This window comes from Liolophura sinensis, chromosome 11, assembly GCF_032854445.1.
Source record: "Liolophura sinensis isolate JHLJ2023 chromosome 11, CUHK_Ljap_v2, whole genome shotgun sequence".
NCBI classification, from domain to species: Eukaryota; Metazoa; Mollusca; class Polyplacophora; order Chitonida; family Chitonidae; genus Liolophura; species Liolophura sinensis.
The window spans coordinates 28,413,113-28,434,132 of record NC_088305.1 but is presented as its reverse complement, the minus strand read 5'-3'; the positions used below and the strand labels follow the sequence as shown (position 1 = coordinate 28,434,132).

General features: G+C 39.7%; 1 protein-coding gene across 1 annotated transcript in view; it reads left to right on the top strand.

Annotated features, from left to right (window-relative positions):
- LOC135478284 (SCO-spondin-like) overlaps positions 1 to 21,020 on the top strand; it is a 69,614-nt gene that overhangs the window by 4,211 nt on the left and 44,383 nt on the right. Inside the window, 19 exon segments of the mRNA XM_064758559.1 lie at positions 394 to 492; positions 4,620 to 4,814; positions 5,453 to 5,545; positions 6,472 to 6,567; positions 7,414 to 7,446; positions 7,934 to 8,151; positions 9,143 to 9,284; positions 9,801 to 10,060; positions 10,698 to 10,947; positions 11,215 to 11,343; positions 12,921 to 13,035; positions 13,980 to 14,261; positions 14,780 to 14,963; positions 16,260 to 16,473; positions 16,818 to 17,000; positions 18,010 to 18,137; positions 18,609 to 18,724; positions 19,299 to 19,345; positions 20,107 to 20,341. Coding sequence (XP_064614629.1) covers positions 394 to 492; positions 4,620 to 4,814; positions 5,453 to 5,545; positions 6,472 to 6,567; positions 7,414 to 7,446; positions 7,934 to 8,151; positions 9,143 to 9,284; positions 9,801 to 10,060; positions 10,698 to 10,947; positions 11,215 to 11,343; positions 12,921 to 13,035; positions 13,980 to 14,261; positions 14,780 to 14,963; positions 16,260 to 16,473; positions 16,818 to 17,000; positions 18,010 to 18,137; positions 18,609 to 18,724; positions 19,299 to 19,345; positions 20,107 to 20,341 — 3,019 coding nt within the window.

The window sequence follows — 21,020 nt, the reverse complement described above, 5'->3', positions numbered from 1 at the left end:
TCCCCTCGGCCACGGAGTTTCCCAACATCTGCGTATGAGTGCGCAAGAGGGAAAATGAGTTGCCAAAGTTTAGTGGTTTAACCCATAGTACTCAGGTTTCCCCCGCCCATAAAGCTCATCACCCTCGTACAATGGAAAATTCCTTGGGGATGGTGTTAGCTAACGATCATAAAAGAGCTTAGCCTGTAGATTTTTAAAAAAAAAATCAAACTGACCGTCAGTGACAACAAACGCAACGAAGATGTGGATCAACCGGTTCATCCTGACATCTAATCACGCATATCAGCTCAATCAATGTAAAACTGCCAAAAAAAGACAACAACAACAATAGCGTGTGGATTCTGGCGGTCGAGAAAGTGCAATAACCCTCTCACCCCTTCTCTTTTGGTACAGCCGTGTGCGCCGAGCCCTGCCTACATGGTGGTCGCTGCTCCAGACCGAACACCTGCGACTGTACCAATACAGACTACGGAGGAGAATTCTGTGAAATGCGTGAGTGTATTTATCTGTATATAAGATTTGATTAACGAAGCCACTTTAACTATATAGGCCTGCATAATTTGTAAGATATGAAAGTGAGTTAATTGACTGACGCTTATTGTTAGACCTTTGGGGTTTCCTAATATTGCGACAACCTGGTATAGGTCTAGGTTTTATTTTATTTCTATCTAAAGAGCATATGCCGGTGATTTTTGGCTAAGTAATTCATATTCTCTAATCAAATCGAATTTTTTTTTTCTGTTTACCAATTTTCTGTTTGAAATTATTGCCTTTCTGAAAATATGAAATTCGTGTTTCTGTTGGGCTGTGATTACGTATACCATCACAGCCCTGTCTTGTTCCTAGCTCTGTAGGGCTGTGATTACGTATATTATCACAGCCCTGTCTTGTTCCTTGCTCTGTAGGGCCGTGATTATGTATACTATCACAGCCCTGTCTTGTTCTGTAGGCCTGTGATTACGTATACTATCACAGCCCTGTCTTGTTCTGTAGGGATGTGATTACGTATACTATCACAGCCCTGTCTTGTTCCTTGCTCTGTAGGGCTGTGATTATGTATACTATCACAGCCCTGTCTTGTTCCTTGTTCTGTAGGCCTGTGATTACGTATACTATCACAGCCCTGTCTTGTTCCTTGTTCTGTAGGCCTGTGATTACGTATACTATCACAGCCCTGTCTTGTTCTGTAGGCCTGTGATTACGTATACTATCACAGCCCTGTCTTGTTCTGTAGGCCTGTGATTACGTATACTATCACAACCCAGTCTTGTTCCAAGCTCTGTAGGGCCGTGATTATGTATACTATCACAGCCCTGTCTTGTTCCTTGTTCTGTAGGCCTGTGATTACGTATACTATCACAGCCCTGTCTTGTTCTGTAGGGCCGTGATTATGTATACTATCACAGCCCTGTCTTGTTCCTTGCTCTGTAGGGCCGTGATTACGTATATTATCACAGCCCTGTCTTGTTCCGTGCTCTGTAGGGCTGTGATTATGTATACTATCACAGCCCTGTCTTGTTCTGTAGGCCTGTGATTACGTATACTATCACAGCCCTGTCTTGTTCTGTAGGGATGTGATTACGTATACTATCACAGCCCTGTCTTGTTTCTTGCTCTGTAGGGCTATGATTACGTATATTATCACAGCCCTGTCTTGTTCTTTGCTCTGTAGGGCTGTGATTACGTGTACTATCACAGCCCTGTCTTGTTCTGTAGGGCCGTGATTACGTATACTATCACAGCCCTGTCTTGTTCTGTAGGGCCGTGATTACGTATACTATCACAGCCCTGTATTGTTCTGTAGGGATGTGATTACGTATACTATCACAGCCCTGTCTTGTTCCTTGCTCTGTAGGGCTGTGATTACGTGTACTATCACAGCCCTGTATTGTTCTGTAGGGCCGTGATTACGTATACTATCACAGCCCTGTCTTGTTCTGTAGGCCTGTGATTACGTATACTATCACAGCCCTGTATTGTTCTGTAGGGATGTGATTACGTATACTATCACAGCCCTGTCTTATTCCTTGCTCTGTAGGGCTGTGATTATGTGTACTATCACAGCCCTGTATTGTTCTGTAGGGCCGTGATTACGTATACTATCACAGCCCTGTCTTGTTCCTTGCTCTGTAGGGCTGTGATTATGTATACTGTCACAGTCCTGTCTTGTTCCTTGTTCTGTAAGCCTGTTATTACGTATACTATCACAGCCCTGTCTTGTTCTGTAGGCCTGTGATTACGTATACTATCACAGCCCTGTCTTGTTCTGTAGGGCCGTGATTACGTATACTATCACAGCCCTGTCTTGTTCCTTGCTCTGTAGGGCTGTGATTATGTATACTATCACAGCCCTGTCTTGTTCCTTGTTCTGTAGGGCCGTGATTACGTATACTATCACAGCCCTGTCTTGTTCCTTGCTCTGTAGGGCTGTGATTACGTATACTATCACAGCCCTGTATTGTTCTGTAGGGCTGTGATTATGTATACTATCACAGCCCTGTCTTGTTCCTTGCTCTGTAGGGCCGTGATTATGTATACTATCACAGCCCTGTCTTGTTCCTTGCTCTGTAGGGCCGTGATTATGTATACTATCACAGCCCTGTCTTGTTCCTTGCTCTGTAGGGCTGTGATTACGTATACTATCACAGCCCTGTCTTGTTCCTTGCTCTGTAGGGCTGTGATTATGTATACTATCACAGCCTTGTCTTGTTCTGTAGGGCTGTGATTACGTATACTATCACAGCCCTGTCTTGTTCCTTGTTCTGTAGGGCTGTGATTATGTATACTATCACAGCCCTGTCTTGTTCTGTAGGCCTGTGATTACGTATACTATCACAGCCCTGTATTGTTCTGTAGGGATGTGATTACGTATACTATCACAGCCCTGTCTTGTTTCTTGCTCTGTAGGGCCGTGATTACGTATATTATCACAGCCCTGTCTTGTTCCTTGCTCTGTAGGGCTGTGATTACGTGTACTATCACAGCCCTGTCTTGTTCTGTAGGGCCGTTTTTACGTATACTATCACAACCCAGTCTTGTTCCAAGCTCTGTAGGGCTGTGATTACGTATACTATCACAGCCCTGTCTTGTTCTGTAGGGTTGTGATTACCTATACCATCACAACCCTGTCATTTTCCATAAGCTTACCTTGAACACCTCTTTGAACACTGAGAGGCTGCGGGGTCCTTCTTTCCAAATGTCTTCGATTCACAAACAGGACATTGTTGGAAAAGTCGGGTGTTCAGACAGGCCTCAAGAATTTGAGTTGTGTCTGTAACAACTATGGGTGGTGCCTAGGGCTAGATCTACATGTACTGGTACTACGGCCAGGTATGGCGTTAAAAATTTAATGCAAATTGGACTTATTTAAAACAACACTGAGTCCATTGGCGCCTCTCAAACAAATCGGCTCATACTTGCGCAACCCAGCTCGATGGAGCCCATCTCAGTGAGGTCCGAGTTCGCGGCACTCAAACTTACCTGCTCTAAAAATACAAGTTCCTTTTTATGCCTTTTTAGATTTAATTTTAAGAAGGTTGAAGTTGTTCTTGTAGATGGCAGTCGATATACAATAGTTTTCTTGAGGATTTCAATAACACAACTCCGGCGGGACACTTAGTTAATTAGCTTCATAGGTGAGGATATTATTAGAGATTCCACCATAAATTAACGTATAAATGGTCAGAGGAGGTGAGTTAGATTGCCACAAGTGGGAAGGAGATGGGAGTTTGAAAAATAGAGATTAGAGATTTTATTGGCCTAATTTCAGGTACAATATATATAACTGAAATCGTTAAAATAACAAATATAACAAAATAGCTGAGGTACGGTAAGGCTTATTTCAGATTAACATCATGATACAAAATGTCATGGATGCTGGGTGTAGAATATAGATGCAGAACAGATGCTCTCCTTATATGCTGATAGGCAGTGAGAAAGTTGCACTGGGCGGTTCTAGACTGCCCAATCTAAACAAGCAGACAAGGCCATAGACATGTAACAACATAGCAGGTCTCAGTAGAAGAGGGGTGGCGTGTGTGGGGATGTGGGGGTGCTGGGAGTGTGGGGATGAAATTGAGTACCATGCGTGGAGAAGAAAAATTAGCTGTACATGGAAGCTGTGGTGGATAACTATACCTTGAAAGGCAGTGCATTTCTTTGATGAAAACAGGTGTTATATTGAATTATAGGCCCTTAATTTCTTTTGTAAAGTTAAAAACCAAGGCTCCCTGTCTAAAACACGTTTAACAATTAGCAATCTCACTGTAGCTCTCCGTTTATCAGCATATAGGAGAGTTGCAGTTTTGTCTTATGTATTGAATTCATACCAGAATGTAATCATATATGCATGCCTGGAGATAAGCATTAGGACAAGGACACTGACCTGCTCCAAATAGTATATTTACAGTGAGTGACCTATACTGTTTGGTACAGGACAAAAAATGTCATTTAAATGACATACTTAGTGGGTATCTAGAAAATTCGACAGTGATGTCCGGGCATGAAAAGTGATATCTATAAGTATGTGAAATATCGCTTTTATCATTCAAAGTAATCCTGATGTATCCCCTTTACGTAAATACAGGTAATACATTTGTTTTGTGTGTTTCGTGTTACAGCTCTGTGTCCATCTGGTTGTTTGAATGGAGGACAGTGTATTGCCCCGAATGTCTGCGGCTGCCCCTCAGGCTTTGAGGGTGCCGCATGTGAAAAGTTTTCGTGTAAAGAGATCGGGAATTGTGTCCACGGTGTCTGTAGAGGGCCTAACACATGTGCATGTACTACTGGATGGGCAGGAGCCAATTGTGACCAAGGTAAAATGCCATTGTCTAAATATTTCATGAATCAAAACAATAAAAACAACAGTATAATATCAAAGACATTCTATAAAAATTCAACCTTTTCTACCTCCAAAGCTTTTTTTTCAGTGGAATTTACAAGCACACAGTAATTATGACAAGGATTCAAAGGGGATTTGTTTGTGTGTCACTGAAGATGCAAGCTACATAAAAGTGTGCAAATTATTTCTCTACCCCCTATAATTCTCTCATAATGTTTCAAAAATACTTGTTGCAGACGTGGTTGAAAAGAAGAATTAGGGTAACGGTATTTGTATTATCAGTATATGACCGTACAGGTGATCTTGATTTGGGGGGGTAATTCTGTGAGAATAGTGCACAGTCTGTGTCATTCATTGCCTAGCAAGTCTGAAGACAAGCTATTGGTGGTTGTGGTAAGCTGCAGCATATCAGCTGGACTTCATGTATTTTCAAGGCTTAGACATGTGTAGCCTTAGACATTGCTGGAAAATTGTTAATTTAAGGTAGGATGCAAATCCCCAAACACACATACATGCACACACACACACACACACACACACACACACACACATATTTGTAAAGTGTTTTACTAACTACATTTTTATGTTTGTCTTGTACGTTGATCTAATTAGTCGACTGTGGCGGAGACTGTCACCCAGGAACCTGTGGAGAGGATGGCAAATGTATTTGTCCCGAGTTCTACGAAGGCTTATTCTGCGACATACGTAAGTTTAGCTGCATACTACAGCGTGATTGACCTAACATCCCTTACAAGTCAGCTGTTAGAACATTACTGCCAGTGTGTATTGGACAGACACGTATTCAATCCCAAGTCTGGTTTCAAAGGTTTCGTGAAGGCTGTTTTGTATTATGTAGTTGCCATTACAGGACCAAGCATAAGGACATTTTGACAATTGTCCCCAAATTACAGTATACAAGTAACCTAAAAAAATGGGCAAATTATTGGGAACTGTGCATGATAAATTTAGTTTAATGCTATTAAAAATTCCTTATTTTCATGTAAACTGGTTGTACAAAAATTTATAAGTAATATATAAGACATTAAGTTAAGTTGCCTTTACTTAATAGCTATGTGCACGTTATATCTCTAAAATATATGTGTCGTCATGGTCGAGGAGAATTTACTTACAGTAAAGTGTGTTTCATGTCACTGAGGCCAGATTACAAACCGTACCTGTGGTAACCTGTGGAAGTTTGTAGACAATCTAGTAAGCAGGGTGTCAAGACTTTGTTGTCAGACTATATCTGGATTAGCATTAGCATTAGGATTAGAAGTTAGCACAGGGAACCATTGGTTTTGATATGGTCACGATATAACGTCGAAATTCCTCTAGAGTAGAATGAAGGTTGGGAAATTTGCATTTCTCTGGAAGAATACCATTCTATCTTTCATAAAACGGCAAAACATTGATGTCTTAAAGCCAACAGAACTCTTAGATTGAGGCTAAAAAGAATAACTTGACTCTGGGCAAAAAGTTTTTGAGGTGAAATAAAAGATTATTGCATGGGTAGAGTCATACCTTTTTGACTTACCGTGTCTGTTTATCTATAAGCCATCATATAGTATAAATTGTCACCATTTGTTGTGGTTGATTATGTTTGTGATGTGTCACATGTTTGCATTCTGCAGCTGTTTGTGAGCGTCCGTGTCAGAATGGAGGATCATGCGTGGCCCCCCACACATGTAGCTGTCCTGTTGGGTATATGGGAGCCACTTGCAGTCTCAGTAAGTAAGATAAGCCATGGTGCTAGGGAGCGGGTAATTTGCTGCAATTTAAACATAAACAGTTATAATGAAACTGTAACTGAGATACATGTGAATTGACAAGAGGACATATTTCACCGGGCGTGGGACAATTTGCTAGCTAACACGGTCGTCAGTGCTCTGGTTTCATTCTCTATGCTGTACAACTACATCTTTAATTATATTACAGTAATATGGGAAAGTCTCAAGAAGTAACTTACAGTAGGTATTTGTATATTTGTTTTTGACCAGGAGAGTGATTGGCGCACCTATATTCGTTCTCAGAGGGCCTCCGTGGCCTGGTGGTTAGTGTGCTAGCGCAGTGCAATGACACAAGGGCATCTCACCAATGTCTTCGCTGTGAATTCAATTCCAGCTTATGCTCACTTCCTCTCTGGTCGTACGTGGCAGCAACCTGTGAATGTTTTTGGGTTTCCCTCGGGCTCTGCCCGGTTCCTCCCACCATAATGCAGGTCGCCGTCATATAAGTGAAATACTCTTGAGTACCCTTAATAAATAAGTAAATCCATTCTCCCCAGAATTTCCTTTTGTCAGGTATGTCTAACTCTCCTAGATTTTGTCTCAGAAGTGCGTTAGGCATGGAAGTGTGATAGCAGGCCTTGAATTTTGATGATAATCTTGATGATGTTGTCAAAAGTGTTCAATTAATAACCATCTCACGGGCTTTAAGAATTCCTCTAAAATTTTCTTCTTGCTACAGCCCAGCAGCCTCTGACCTGTGAGGATACAAGTTATTTCTGGAACTCAAAACTCATGTACATGTCTTTAGAACAACACTAATATGTTTTTTTTTCTTCTTATAAACAGGTTTGATCACTGATAGCTCAGATTTTGTGACAAGTAAGTGTGCTTCCTACCATTAGTTTGACGTTTAACTTTTAACAGGTTTAAGTTTATGTTTAGATATCACTTCATCACCATGCTGTAACTGAGTACTGCCTATGTGTATGGTGCAGTGCATATGGACTAGGTAATAATCAGCTTAATATGAACAATAATTTACGAAACGAGTGAGTGTTTTTTCTCTAAATGTAAAGGCCAACAAGTTTGTCACCAGTAGATGAAATAATCATAGTTGGAGACCAGATCTTCTTCTAATTTTGAGGAACACTGATTATTCGAGACAAACTTTTCATTCAAAAAAGGTTTCTGTATTTCAGCCTAATTTTGGTATATAAAAATGCACTTTCAGAAGCATATGAAGGCCTTATAATGACACTTTTGATGCCAACACCCAAGTCTTTCCATTAAGAATGTAATCAAACTTCACAAATAAACCCCTTAAGTTGTCCTACAATATTTTCAAAACTCGACTTCTGTATTTCAGGGCTAACGGACATACCGTATGACGAACATGCAAGATGTACAGTTTATGGAGGGAAGCATTTTCAGACGTTTGATGGCCTCACGTACAACTACCCTGGAAAAGGAACGTACACGTTGTTTGAGGATTGCCAAACCATTGACCCCGTCTTTAGAGTTCACATCAACCTTACCTCTAGTTGTCGTGAGGATGAGCCTGGTGACTGCGATGTAGCCTTAAAGGTAAACACTGAGAAGACCACGGCAATTTTAATTGTTGTTTTATAGGCAGAGTAACTCTTTTTCAAATGAGCAATGTATAAAAATAAAAAAAAATTGAAAATCGTCCAACTTGTGTAAACTATGTTGGACATGCAATTTTCTTGTCACAAACATATTTACTTGATCAGAAAGCATTGAAAAACAGGAAAATTTTAAAATATTCAAGGCCTGGTTTCAGTTTTATGCTTGTTCCATTGTTTTATTTTAAGTGTCTGCTGCCATAAAACAACATAAAATGAAATTGGTGTCCTCCAACCGCAAAATGGCAACCTGTTGTGTGGGAGAACTGTGGCCAGTGGGACATAAACCCATTAGGAGTAATTCCTTCACTTTGATATAGATGACTTGCACTAGTGGCCATGTTGGATCTCTTTTGTCGGAGATTCAACATGGCGGAAAGTGGCGGTCATCAAAGTGTTATCAGTTATTCGTTCATTGCACAGTTTTGTTATCCCGCGTATCTTCCTTGTAGACCCAAATTTTGTACCCACTGAGCAGTGCGCGTGGCAATGAACTTCAAGGTAGAGAATCCGAAAACGTTTGTAAATAAAAAGTACTGTACTTCGCCAAAAATTTGACATGTAAAACTTAACATTCAGAAGAACATAAAGGCCTTAAAGCGATACTTTTGATGCCAAGACTTCAGTTTTTAAGATAAGAAATGAATCAAATTTCACAAAAAAACTCTTTAGGTGGCAGTAGGTCTTTTCAGCGCATGAATCGGTCAAAATCAAGCAAAATGTGTCACATGAAAATTTGCTAAGCTTTAGGTGAAGTACAGTTCTTTCAGATAAATAAACCTGGTTCCCTCCCACAATAATGCTGACCGCTGTGGAATAAGTGAAGTATTCTTGAGTACAACACAAATAAATAAATAAATTCAGATAAATAAATAAGTATACAAATAAACCTCACCAGGGCAACTGAGCTGAAGCTAAACTTTAATCCTCAGATCACCAAGTCTGGGTACAGAATTGACATCCTTCCCGGAGGTAAGGTATTTGTCAACAACCGTCAGGTGGAACCTCCCCAGCAGATAGGCACTGTGATCATCACAACCATTGCAGACTACATTACCGTCACCGGATTAGGGGGTAAGCTGATAAGGGCATTGAAGTGAAACATTTCGGAGGACAAATGCATTTTTAAAAAGGTACTGCACCCTGCTCCTAACATGTGCATGCTGGCCCTTTTTTGGGATCAATTTTCCTGAAATCTTAGAATTTTTAGCAGCAGAAACTTTGCTCTGAGTAAATCTGTGTGAATATATCGAAGAATTGGAATTATTGCAGTTAGTTCATATTATCATATGGTTTTTGACAGCATGGTGTTTTTTAAATCTGACCACGTATGGCTGATGGGTCTAATTTCACATTTCTGACTTGAGTCAAAACATTAATATAATGCATTGTGTGTAGCTCCAGAATTTCACATTCATACAGATGATTCTCTGAATTTTTGCAAAAGTCATAACTGGCTTGATGGATTCAGCCCATGGATCATATCTGGACGGGAAATACATATCATTCTTTTCACAGGATAGAAGTGGAGCAATCTCTTTAAGGAAATCATATTTTTTTTAAAAATCGAACATATTTTACATCTTATAGAACTGAGGATGAAGTTTGATGGGAGGAAGAGTGTGTATGTGTATGCCCCTGAAACTGCCGAGAAACAGCTTTGTGGGTTGTGCGGACTTTACGATGGAAACCGCACCAACGACCTGACGACGTACGCTGGTGTTCAGATGAGTGACGTTTTCACGTTTGGCAGCGCCTGGATGGATCCTGAGGACACAAGAGTTATCGCACCTGTTTCCCGCGACCAGGTCCACCCTTGTGCTACTCTGGCGAGGATCAACCCCACTATGGTGAGTTTGATTTCTTTGTGACAAAACATTTTACCGTTCAATGTGGCGGTAAAGGGAGCAGGCCAACTTGATTAATGTGTTGAAAGATGTTTGACAGTCGCTGTGATGCACGCAGTCGAGGTTCAAAACCAATCTTGGAAAGGTATTGTCAATGCTCCTGTTTCCACTTGACGTTTATGACATTCATCAATCCATCAACAGAAGGCAAATGATTATCTATCACTGGAGAGTAACAGTATGCACGCTATTTCAACTTGCACTTAAAAGGTATGCCAACAACTTGCAGTTGGCCTTGGGTTTTAGCCCTAATCCTGTTTCCTCCCGTCATAATGTTGGCTGCGGTCGTATAAGTGAAATATTCTTCAGTACGATGTACAACACCAATCAGATAAATAAATAAATTCTTTCTACATTATATTCATTTTATCCTTCCTATGGTATGTTTACGATAATAAAACGTGAGATCTGATGTAAATCTGAGTTAAGTGCACTTTTAGTTATATGTGTATTAAAACTAAACTGAAAAAGAACATACCTGGTCATAATGGTTTTAACTAGTTGACTAGCTGAAAACATGTTACCCTGCTGAATGTTTAGTGTTAACATTTAAAAAAGAAATCTTTACTTGTATTGATAGATGGACACAATCCGTTCTGAGTGCCAAGCCTTCTCCAGTGAGCAGCTCATCTTCAACCAGTGTGCCTTCGCTGTCGACCCTCAGCCCTATGTCAACACCTGTCTGAGAGACATGTGCGAATGTGCGGTGAACAATGGAGGAGATCAGCTGGAGACCTGTGAACACTGGCGCTGTGAGAGCGCCATGCAACTGTCACGTGCCTGCGCACACAAGGGTGTTGTGCTAGACTGGAGAACCTCCATATCCTGCCGTAAGAACAATTAAATTTTGATTTTCGAAGTGATGATGAGAACATCCAAAATCAAACACAAATAATTGGAGGTTATTAACATTTTCAGTTTTAATTCCCAAACCATGCTGACATTTCTTAAAATACATAATCTGCAAAAGCTAAAAGTTGTCCTAGATTTGCCCTGTATTTTTTTTTTTAAATTTCCACATAATCTACAAAAACTCTACTGATAAATCGGAAGGATACATAGTGTGACTGTCACTTTCACTTTCACTGTTTGACCAGCTGCCCCATCGTGTGGGGTCAACATGGCGTTCCGGGAGTGTGGGCGTGACTGTGGGCGCAGCTGTGGCAGCGAGGGTTTCGAGACCGAGTGTGAGAATGACTGTGTGGACGGCTGCTTCTGTGTCGAAGGTAGGTCAGGATTGCCATCTCCTGGGCACACAAGGAGAGGAAGGAATAGGAGGGGCTTGGGGTCAGTGGGATTAGAACATCATTGTACCTGCGCAGTAAGCTGTCAGTTTTTCAATAGGGGAGTTTCGAGGTCAAACGTTTTTATCACTAAACATGCTTTAAGGTAAAAAAAACCCCTCTTACTGTACCATGTGAATTGTCAGAAAGGGTGAAGGCGTTTAATTTTAATTACATACACTATAATATAGGCTTTTGGATGAAGTTTATTTGGAGTAATCGAATGATGAAGAAAATTGAGGAACTGAGCATTTGTGAACTTGAAAAGTTTGTAAAGGAAAGAGGTGTCATTTGTGCATCCAGAACATGGCAAGACTCGTGATTAATGAATTAATTAATGACAAGTCACATGACACAGTGGGATTTTTTTTACCTTTAGCGATAAAAGAGTTGGATTTCAAAACACCCCCATTGGTTCAATCCCAAGCTCGGACATTATGTCACCTAATGTGTTAGTATGATAATAAAAACACTTTCAGAAGCACATAAAAGCCTTAAAAATGATACTTTTGATGACGACTTACAGATTTACTGATTAGAAATTGATCAGACTTCACAAAAAAATTGTAAGTGGACCTGTAAGGGGGACGAATCAATCAGAATTAAGGAAAATGTGTCATCTGAATAATGCTAAGCTTTTGGTGGAATACAGTATTTTCCATATTCCCTTACATCCACTGTTATTAGCAATATCTTAAAATTGGTCAATCAGGCTGGCTTCCTCTCTGGTCGCATGTGGGAAGGTCTGCCAGCAACTAGCAGATGATGAGGGGTTTCTCCGGGTCTCTGTTCGATATCCTTACACCGTAATGCTGGCTGCCTTCTGATTAGTGAAATATTCTTGAGTATGGCGTAAAGCGCCAATCAAATAAATAAATAAATTCAGTCAACAGTGCTTGTAAAGCTGTATAAATCATCTTACATGAAGTTTGTGGGAAATACCACTTGCCTTCCACCAATATGACACCCCTGTTCGTTGTGGTCTGTGTTAAAATATGTTTGACACTTATGGAAAGGTTTGTGAGTTGTTTGTCAGAGTCCAGTGGTTTATCCCAGCCAATCTGGTGTTCTACAACATGTATTCTTTGATTCAGTCAATCAGTCAGACATGTATATGCAGGAACCATAAGATCAAAGAGTGTGTTTAAATTCACGTATAAAGTCATTAGTGTAATAGGAATTTGTTTTAAAGGTTTTCTCTGTAGAGTTTATTATCTATTAAATAATCTTGAAATTGAAAATGATGACCAAGCCTGCTTTTGTGTTTTTATGTAGTTGTTTTAGTTATTGAAATGTATCGCATAAAAATCCTGATCCAAGACTTACATTCATTTCACACATGCAAAAAATGTGAAATAAAATAATGGGCAAACTCTTGAATACTTTGTCAATTAAAAATGTTCCAAATAAAGTAAAATTCCAATAATCAGTTGATACTCAGTGCAAAGGTTTAGAATGTATTTGTTATATGTGTTGCAAACACCAGTATGTTTTACCTTAGTTTGTCCTCCACTCTCCAGGAACATTGTTTGATGGGTACCACTGTATCCCCCGTGATGAATGCCCCTGTACGCTGAGCAGTGAACAGAGCACCTATCCTGTTGGAGCTCTCGAAATACATGGGTGCGAGAAATGGTGAGTGTAGCTTTAATTCACCCTGACAAAAAGGCAAGAAGTCCACGATATCAGATTCAGCGCTATGGTCATGATGTGAAAATTAATGGTGATGAACGTAGATTTGTGAAATCTGGGGGCCAGTACTTTAATAGTGTGGTAGTGCAGTACAATTACCCAGGAGCCTCACAAATGGGATAGCTGTGAGTTGGGGTCTAGCTCGGGCTGGCTTCCGAATCAGTTGTCCTTGAGTAGGTCTAAATTGTAAAACCTTTTAAATAGATAAATAAATTAATTGTAGAATCAGTCCCAGTGTGATCCCGAAAGCTGAGACTGAAGTCAGAAATTCAGCGGTGAGATTTTTAAAGAGCGTCTCCAGTGTTAAAACTGCTACATGTTGAAAGAAGGGATAAATGATAAGGATCTAGGTTCTTGAAACGCTTTCCTAAATTGTAAAAAAAATAGCTGTGTATTAGCTGTAACCATAATAAACTTTTGGGGGACATATAGCCACAAATGAAACTGTTCGGTCATATGTGGCAGCAACCTGTGGATAGTTGTGAATTTTCTCTGGTTCCTGACTGGTTTGCTTCCACCATAAACACTGGTGTGAGTATGGCATCAAACCCTATCAAATATATAAATAAATGTAACCATGAAATAAAGCAATCATTTAGACAAAATAAATGGTATTTTTTATTATTTTTTTTTATTAATTCAGATTTGTTTTATACTCAGAGTTAACACAAATGGCCATCATTTATAGTTAGCATACAAAAAGATTAACATTTTTAAAAAGATGAAACTATTATATATAAATATGTATTTCTTGTGAGATATTTGTCTGTAAGAATCTGTCTAATCTCGGAAACATACTACAGATATAGTAAAATGAATTTAATGTGAAGATTTATGTTTGTATAAAGAATGCCATGTATTAAATGAGCTGTTGTGCTTCCTGTTAGCTTATGCCAATCTGGTGGCCACTGGAACTGTACTACTGACCCAGACTGTCCTGGCCTCTGTACCCTGTCCGGGGACCCCTTCTACCAAACGTTTGACGGGCGCAAGTTTAACTTCGAGGGGGAGTGTGAGTACACACTGGTGATGCCCAGCCCAGGGGCTGAGCTCGACCCTCCCTTCAGCATCTGGGTTGAGAACAAATACTGTGATCGCAGCGCAGACTCTCTCTGCACCAAGCTGATCACCATCCAGATAGGAGAGGGTGTGAACGGTGTAGTTATAAGGTGACATATGTAGATTAATAGACATCCCAATTTTTTGTAGATTTCGTTTAAATTTCTTCTTATTTTAAAAAAATATTTTATTTTGAAAAAATAATAAGAAATTATTTTTTCTTATTTTCTTCAGTTTTTCAAGGATTTGCATATTTACTTTAATTTCTTTGTTTTGTTTTTTGACGATTCTGTTCAAAAGCCTATGAGTTGAAATTCCTTAAACATAAAATTGCTCATGAGCAACACAGATTTGTTTATCTTTTACTCTACTGTGTGATTTTTGTAATGATTATTTCTTTTCTCTTCTACTATACTACCTGACTGTCCAAAAGAGAAATACTTCAAACACTCATTCAATCAATCCAGAACAGTCTGATCAATAATTTCATATCAAATGCACTGACTTCACGACTGAGAACTATTACATCTTAATGGCTATATTACAGTAAATCCTCGGTCTGTATGATTCATGGACCTAATCAGTCCACATGTACGTATATTTTAATCTGAAATTTCTGAATTCCCAGACTGAGATCAACAGGTGTGATGGTGAATGATAACGAGATTGGCCTGCCTTACCTGAAGCCAGGACTGTCCATCAGAGAGGTTTCCTCTATCTTGACTAGACTCACCTCTGACTATGGCTTTGACATTATCTGGGACAAGAAGTCACGAATCTACATCAAGCTTGACCCCAAATACAGAGGAAAGGTAAACGGTTTATAAACAGTGTCAGGATAAAAGTAGAGTTCAAGTTAAATTGTTGTGGGGTGTGTGAAGCTGAGGCTGTATAACTCCACCTGTTAAAAAAAGCATCAAACTCGACCCTAAATACAGAGAAAAGGTACATCGTAATTGATGGTTTATAAACAGTGTCAGGATAAAAGTAGAGTTCAAGTTAATTTTCTGTGGCGTGTGTAAGTTGAGGCTGTATAACTCCACCTGTTTAAAAAAGCAGAAGCCTAAACTCTGCATCAAACCCGACCCCAAATACAGAGAAAAGGTACACCTACTTTGATGGCTTTATATACAATAAACAACGCTGAGGCAAAAGCAGAGTTTGTTATGACATAAGTACAGTCGAGGCCACATAATTCCCAGCTGTCAAAAGGCAGAAGTAACGAGTACATCAAATTGGAGTCTAAGTACAGAGTAAAGGTGTGCTCTCTTAGTATTGATGTGTGCTTGCATTTATTTGGTGGTTGTCCAGTCTCCTTCACCCATAAAGTTTACTCGCGCCAACCAGGGTCGGTCCTGGATCGAGTCACAACTAAGACCTTAAAAGAGGAAGTTGTAACTTCCTCGTTTGGCGTTCAGCATGAAGGAAATAGTGCAACGACTGGTTGACCCGTATCAGTATAATGGCTGGAACGGGGCGGCTTACTGGCCTTCGGTAAGTCGTCTCAGTGAAGCAACACTAGATAAAAGAGCGGTGGAAATCCGTCCTGCAACAAGGAGGCACATTGCATGCACTCTAAGGATTCCTTCGTAGTCATATGACTGAAAAACCTCATTAAACCCGAAGCACTCACTCACTCACTCACTCACTCATACATTTTACTGATTGCTGTAGTATGTGTGGGAAGTTTTTAAGTATAGCATTGAACACCAATGAAAGCAATGGGTGAGTAAACCCAGTATATACTGGGGGTAAGTGTAGATTGTATATCTCTCTTATGTTAATGTTCAGTGGTTTGGTGGTAAATGCTCGACTCCAACCATCTACAACAGGTTCAATCCCGGCCCTGGGTAGAGACTTTGTAGATTTCCCTGCTCTCATTGTCCATAGGTGCTTATGACAACATGCTGTTAGTGGCACTTATGGGAATGTTGAAGCAGTGTTATATTTGTTTACTTGTCTTTCACCAATACTGCATGCAAGTCTGTAGCTTTTAATCCAGGCTTTCCGATTCCCTCCACCCTGAAACGTTACCGCCGTTGGTAAACTGAAAAAAAATTTGTGTAATAAATAACTTCACTACTATTGCCCAATGGTACCTTTCTCAGGTGATGGGAATGTGTGGTAACTTCAACAGCGACCTGACGGACGACACCTTAATCCCCAGCGGGGTAAACATCAAAGACACGACCCAGTTTGCCCTGGAGTGGAAGACGAACGCAGACTGCGTGAGTCAGGCCACTGAACGTTATATGGGCAAATGCGCACTGAGCGAGGGCTACAGAGAGTACGCCAAGTCACTCTGTAAGACACTGAGATACGGTGAGTATACACCCCTTTCATACGCCCTTCCATTAGATGGCTAGAGCGGCACTTCAGATTTGCTAGACAGTACACTGGCAAAACTTACCACCATAGTATACTTGAAAAAGTCTTTTAGTTAGGTGTTCAGCAACAATTAAATAAATAATTAAATAAATAAATAAATGAGTAATTCACGGTGTTCACAACCTACCTGGCTGGCCTACATGTAGTTCATAAGCTGCAGAGCTGACTGTCAATCACCACTGATGAAGCTTTGTATCTAAAACTGTTTTTTCACCTGGAAAAAAAAGGCTGAGAAACTTGTTGTATGTTAAATGAATGTGCTGCTGTTGTTGTTGCAGGGCCTTTCAAGTCATGTCACTACCTGGTTGATCCGTCTGCGTACATCTCTCAGTGCGAACACGACGTTTGTACCTGTCACATGAACAACTGGGAGGGATGCGAGTGCGCCGCGTTCGCGACGTACGCCAGAGCTTGTGCCCTCAAGGGACGCATCCTGGACTGGAGAACACCTGATTTATGCTGTAAGTCACTTTTATTTGTTTGTTAATTTACATGTAAACTTCATGTCAACTTCATTGTGAGAATACAAAGACTGAAATGAATTCAGTTTTGGTACTCATAGCTTTTATTAAAATGAACATTAATAAATGTCATAGTGCCAAAGCGCAGAGCAAGACTGTACCCAAAACTTGTTTTCACTAATTTATTTTTTAGAATTTCTTGACATGTCTCAAAAAGCATTTGAAAGTACAATAAAATATAATAAAAAAATGTTCAGAACAATTTTCCTTATTTATCTACGGCATATTTTGATAATAACTGTCTTCTGTGAGATCATCTCTGAAAAGTTTTAATGAAATTCAGTTGCTCAGTATAATATGATAAACCATTAGGAAGTATGCTTGAAAAATCTACCAAGGAAAATACTGTATTTCACCTGAAGTTTAGTATTTTTCAAGCGCCACCTTTTGCTTGATTCTGATTGATTCATCTACCTTATGAAATTTGATGAATTTCTTGTCAGAAAAACGTAAGTGTTGGCGTCAACAGTATCATTGTAAGGCTACATAGTGCTTCTAAAAGTTCATTTTTGCAAACCAAACTTTAGGTGAAATATGGTAATCACTTATTTGAATTCCTTGGTGAGGAAAAAATATAAGACATAAAAAAATTTGAAACATTTCTGGACACAGTTCTCTGGTGCCTTTCCTCTGCAACACATATTTATGTATTCTTTAAAGAAAATGCTACTTTTTAAAGAAAACTTTTTTTAAGATTTTGGAAATGAAAGATGTGCTTGGTGTTTCCTTATTCTCTGAGGATTCAAACACCATAACAGGACTACTGACAAAAGCATGTGCATGTGAACTTAAGTCCTACCTCGTTTGCGTACTTCTAGTAATGAACTTTCATTAGTTTCACTAAAATTTGGAATCCTCTCATTTCGCCGTCATGTTGTCAGGGTGGTATAGTCTATAATTATACCGACAATGACATTTGTATGTTACTACAAACGATTCCTCGTTACAGTTCACAACTGTACTGGCTCCACTGGAATGGTATACCAGGAGTGCGGCCCTAACTGTAAACAGACCTGCCGCGGACTGGAGCCCATAAACTGTGTAGAGGAATGTGTGGAGGGATGTAACTGTCCAATCGTAAGTAACGCCACACTGGTATCAAGTGCATCGTAACCCAAAACACCATGTTCTTGCTTGAGGCACATTTTGTTTTTGGATCATATTGGATCATTGAACTTAGATCATGATTGTAAAGTTGAGGTTTTTGAAGACATTTGGTGACCTTGGTTTAACTGACATGAAAAAAAAATCCTTATAAGGCAGTCTCCGCGAGGCAGATTCTTGTAAGCCGATGGTGTTCCACACACACATTCATGTATGGCCATAGCTTTCTATTACCTCGCAAACAGCTGTTTTCCAAATTTGTGAAATTGTGAGTGACTGTCCCTACAAACAAGAGTTTAAGAATTTTAACACACATGTAAGAGCACAGCATTGATACTAAAGGACAAAATGGAGCAAACAATAGAACGATGCCAACAGCTAAAAAAGAAGTGTAGTGTAGTTATAAGAAGTAGATGTTAGTTTTTGGTGCGATTTTATTTTCAGGGTCAAAGGTATGATGAGGAGATAGAGAGATGTGTGGATATCCGGGACTGTAAGTGTTACTTCAGGGGAGAGCCGTACGATGCCGGCCAGGAAAGACGAAGCGAGTGTAACACATGGTGAGCCTAAACCTGGCATGTCAGAAAGTTCAAATTAGAATGATGACAGAAAAATTTTTGGCTTGATACCTTTTTTTATGTGAACGGTTTTAGAAGTCTAGATACACATAAATCATGATACCAGAGTCTTTGTAACAAGAAACAAAGCTAACTTATATTGTAAGTGCTGACTTAAATGCATGCATGTACATGTAGCAGATTTGAATTATAAAACAGTATTTTTCTAGTGATGTAACACTTAAAGAGAACGTACAGCTTTACCAGGGTCACGCTTTCCTCAAATGACCTTGTGAAAATCCCTGAATAATTTGGTCAGATTATATGTAAACTGTAATTCCTTCATCCTTGACTTAATTGCTTAAGTTTCTAGTTTACTTCTATGAGAAGATAGTCAGTATGTTTTAATTGTGTAATTAAACAGGTACGGTAATTTTGTTAAATCGACTGTGTGGAAAAATTGTTTGTTAGTCACAGAATACAATGGGTACATTGGACAATGTATATTGTAGGAGAATAAAGGACCAGATTTCTTTGAATTTGTTAATCACTTTAACCAATAATTTCTTCTCTTCAGCACATGTGAAAACGGTGAATGGAAATGCACTGACAGTGTTTGTGATGGTACGTACTATTATGGTTGAAAATTACTGGAGATCTAATTATATGGCACTGTACAGTTTTACATCTGTCAGTCATTCAGTCAGTACTATAGAACTGTCACACTGTTTCATATCACATCCAGAGTAAACTACAAACATGGACAAAGAGCTTTATTCTGATTCAGTTATCTGTTTGGTCATATGCCAGGATGGGAATTTAAATAACTGTGTAGAAAAATCTCATACTTTACTTTCTCATATACGTCATGACCATGTTGAATTCTCGAATCCTTTGTCTCTCTCTGTGAAGCCAGTAAAAGCAGCTTGTTGGTATTTTTGCAATATGAAGGTCATAAATTGTTACCCCCCAGTGCTCAAACATACTCTTATTCGAAAAGATATGATTATGACTTCCAAACAAACCACTGCATGTTCAAATCCAGCTCTGACTGTTTTAGGTTTAGTTCTAGGACAAGGGTGTGTGTCAGGAACGTACCCTGCAAAGGCTGGTGATTTATACTGGGTACTCTGGTTCCCTCCACCCCCAAACCTGACCACGCTGTCATATAAGTGAAGCATTCCTTAGTAAGGCATTAAGCACCAATCCATCACTCAGTCCATCACTCAATCCCAACAAATCTCCAACAATCACCTTTCCACGATCAACAGAACTGTCAGATTTTGACAAAATAGGTAAACGTGTCATGGACAAAGCTCTAGATCATCTAGAATAGTAACTGTTCCTCCCTTAATGTGTCTTCGACTTGTCTACCAACATCACAGTGGCATCTTTGTGCAATAACGGCAAAGTGTGGAGTAACTGTTCTGACTGCGAGCCCACCTGTGACAACATGCACATTACCTGTCCTACGTCCAGCTGCCGTAAAGAGGGCTGTATCTGTCCATCCGACAAAGTCCTCAGCAACGGCGCCTGTATCAGTCCTCAGGAGTGCCCCTGCCACTTCCAGGGTCAGAGCTACAAGGACAACAGTGTCGTCAAGAATGGATGCAACTATTGGTCAGTTCATGTCAAATAGTCTCACACTTGGCAGATAACGGGGACATTTTATACAAAACTCCTCTATGCATTTAAGGATGGGATCAAAAGCGTACTCTCTTATTCTGTCCTCTACTACATTTATGCTTTTTGCCATACGTGTAAGCGAATTTGTAGAGCTCCTTCCTACAGTTAACAAAGGGTTCCAAAGTGTTGTACTCTTTCATTCATTCCTGTACGACGTCACACTTTTTGATGTACATCCTTCCTGTGTTTAAATTGCAGTCCCCATTTTGCCACTTTCTGGACATTTGGATGCATCCATGTAAATATTCAGACAGTGTCTGAAATTTTTCAGACGTAACTCATTGCAAAAGCTTTGATGACATTTACAGGATCAGATCTCTTAATTACACTTTGAAGATCCAATGAAATGTTGGTGGGGGGGGAAGTTAGGAAGCTGGGAAGTTAGGGACAGAGATTTTTTGAAGGCAACTTGTGTTACAGCCCGAACGTTCAATTATGTCCAGTACTTCTTATGAACATTTAGAGTGCTATCATATTCACAAGTGTTAAAAACAGATGATGCTGAGTTATTAAGAGCTGCCTTCAACACAAGAGAATATTTGAAAGTGCGCATGTATCTCCAAAGGTCCAATGGCCACTCATTACATATAACTTGTAAAACATTAAGAGGGGT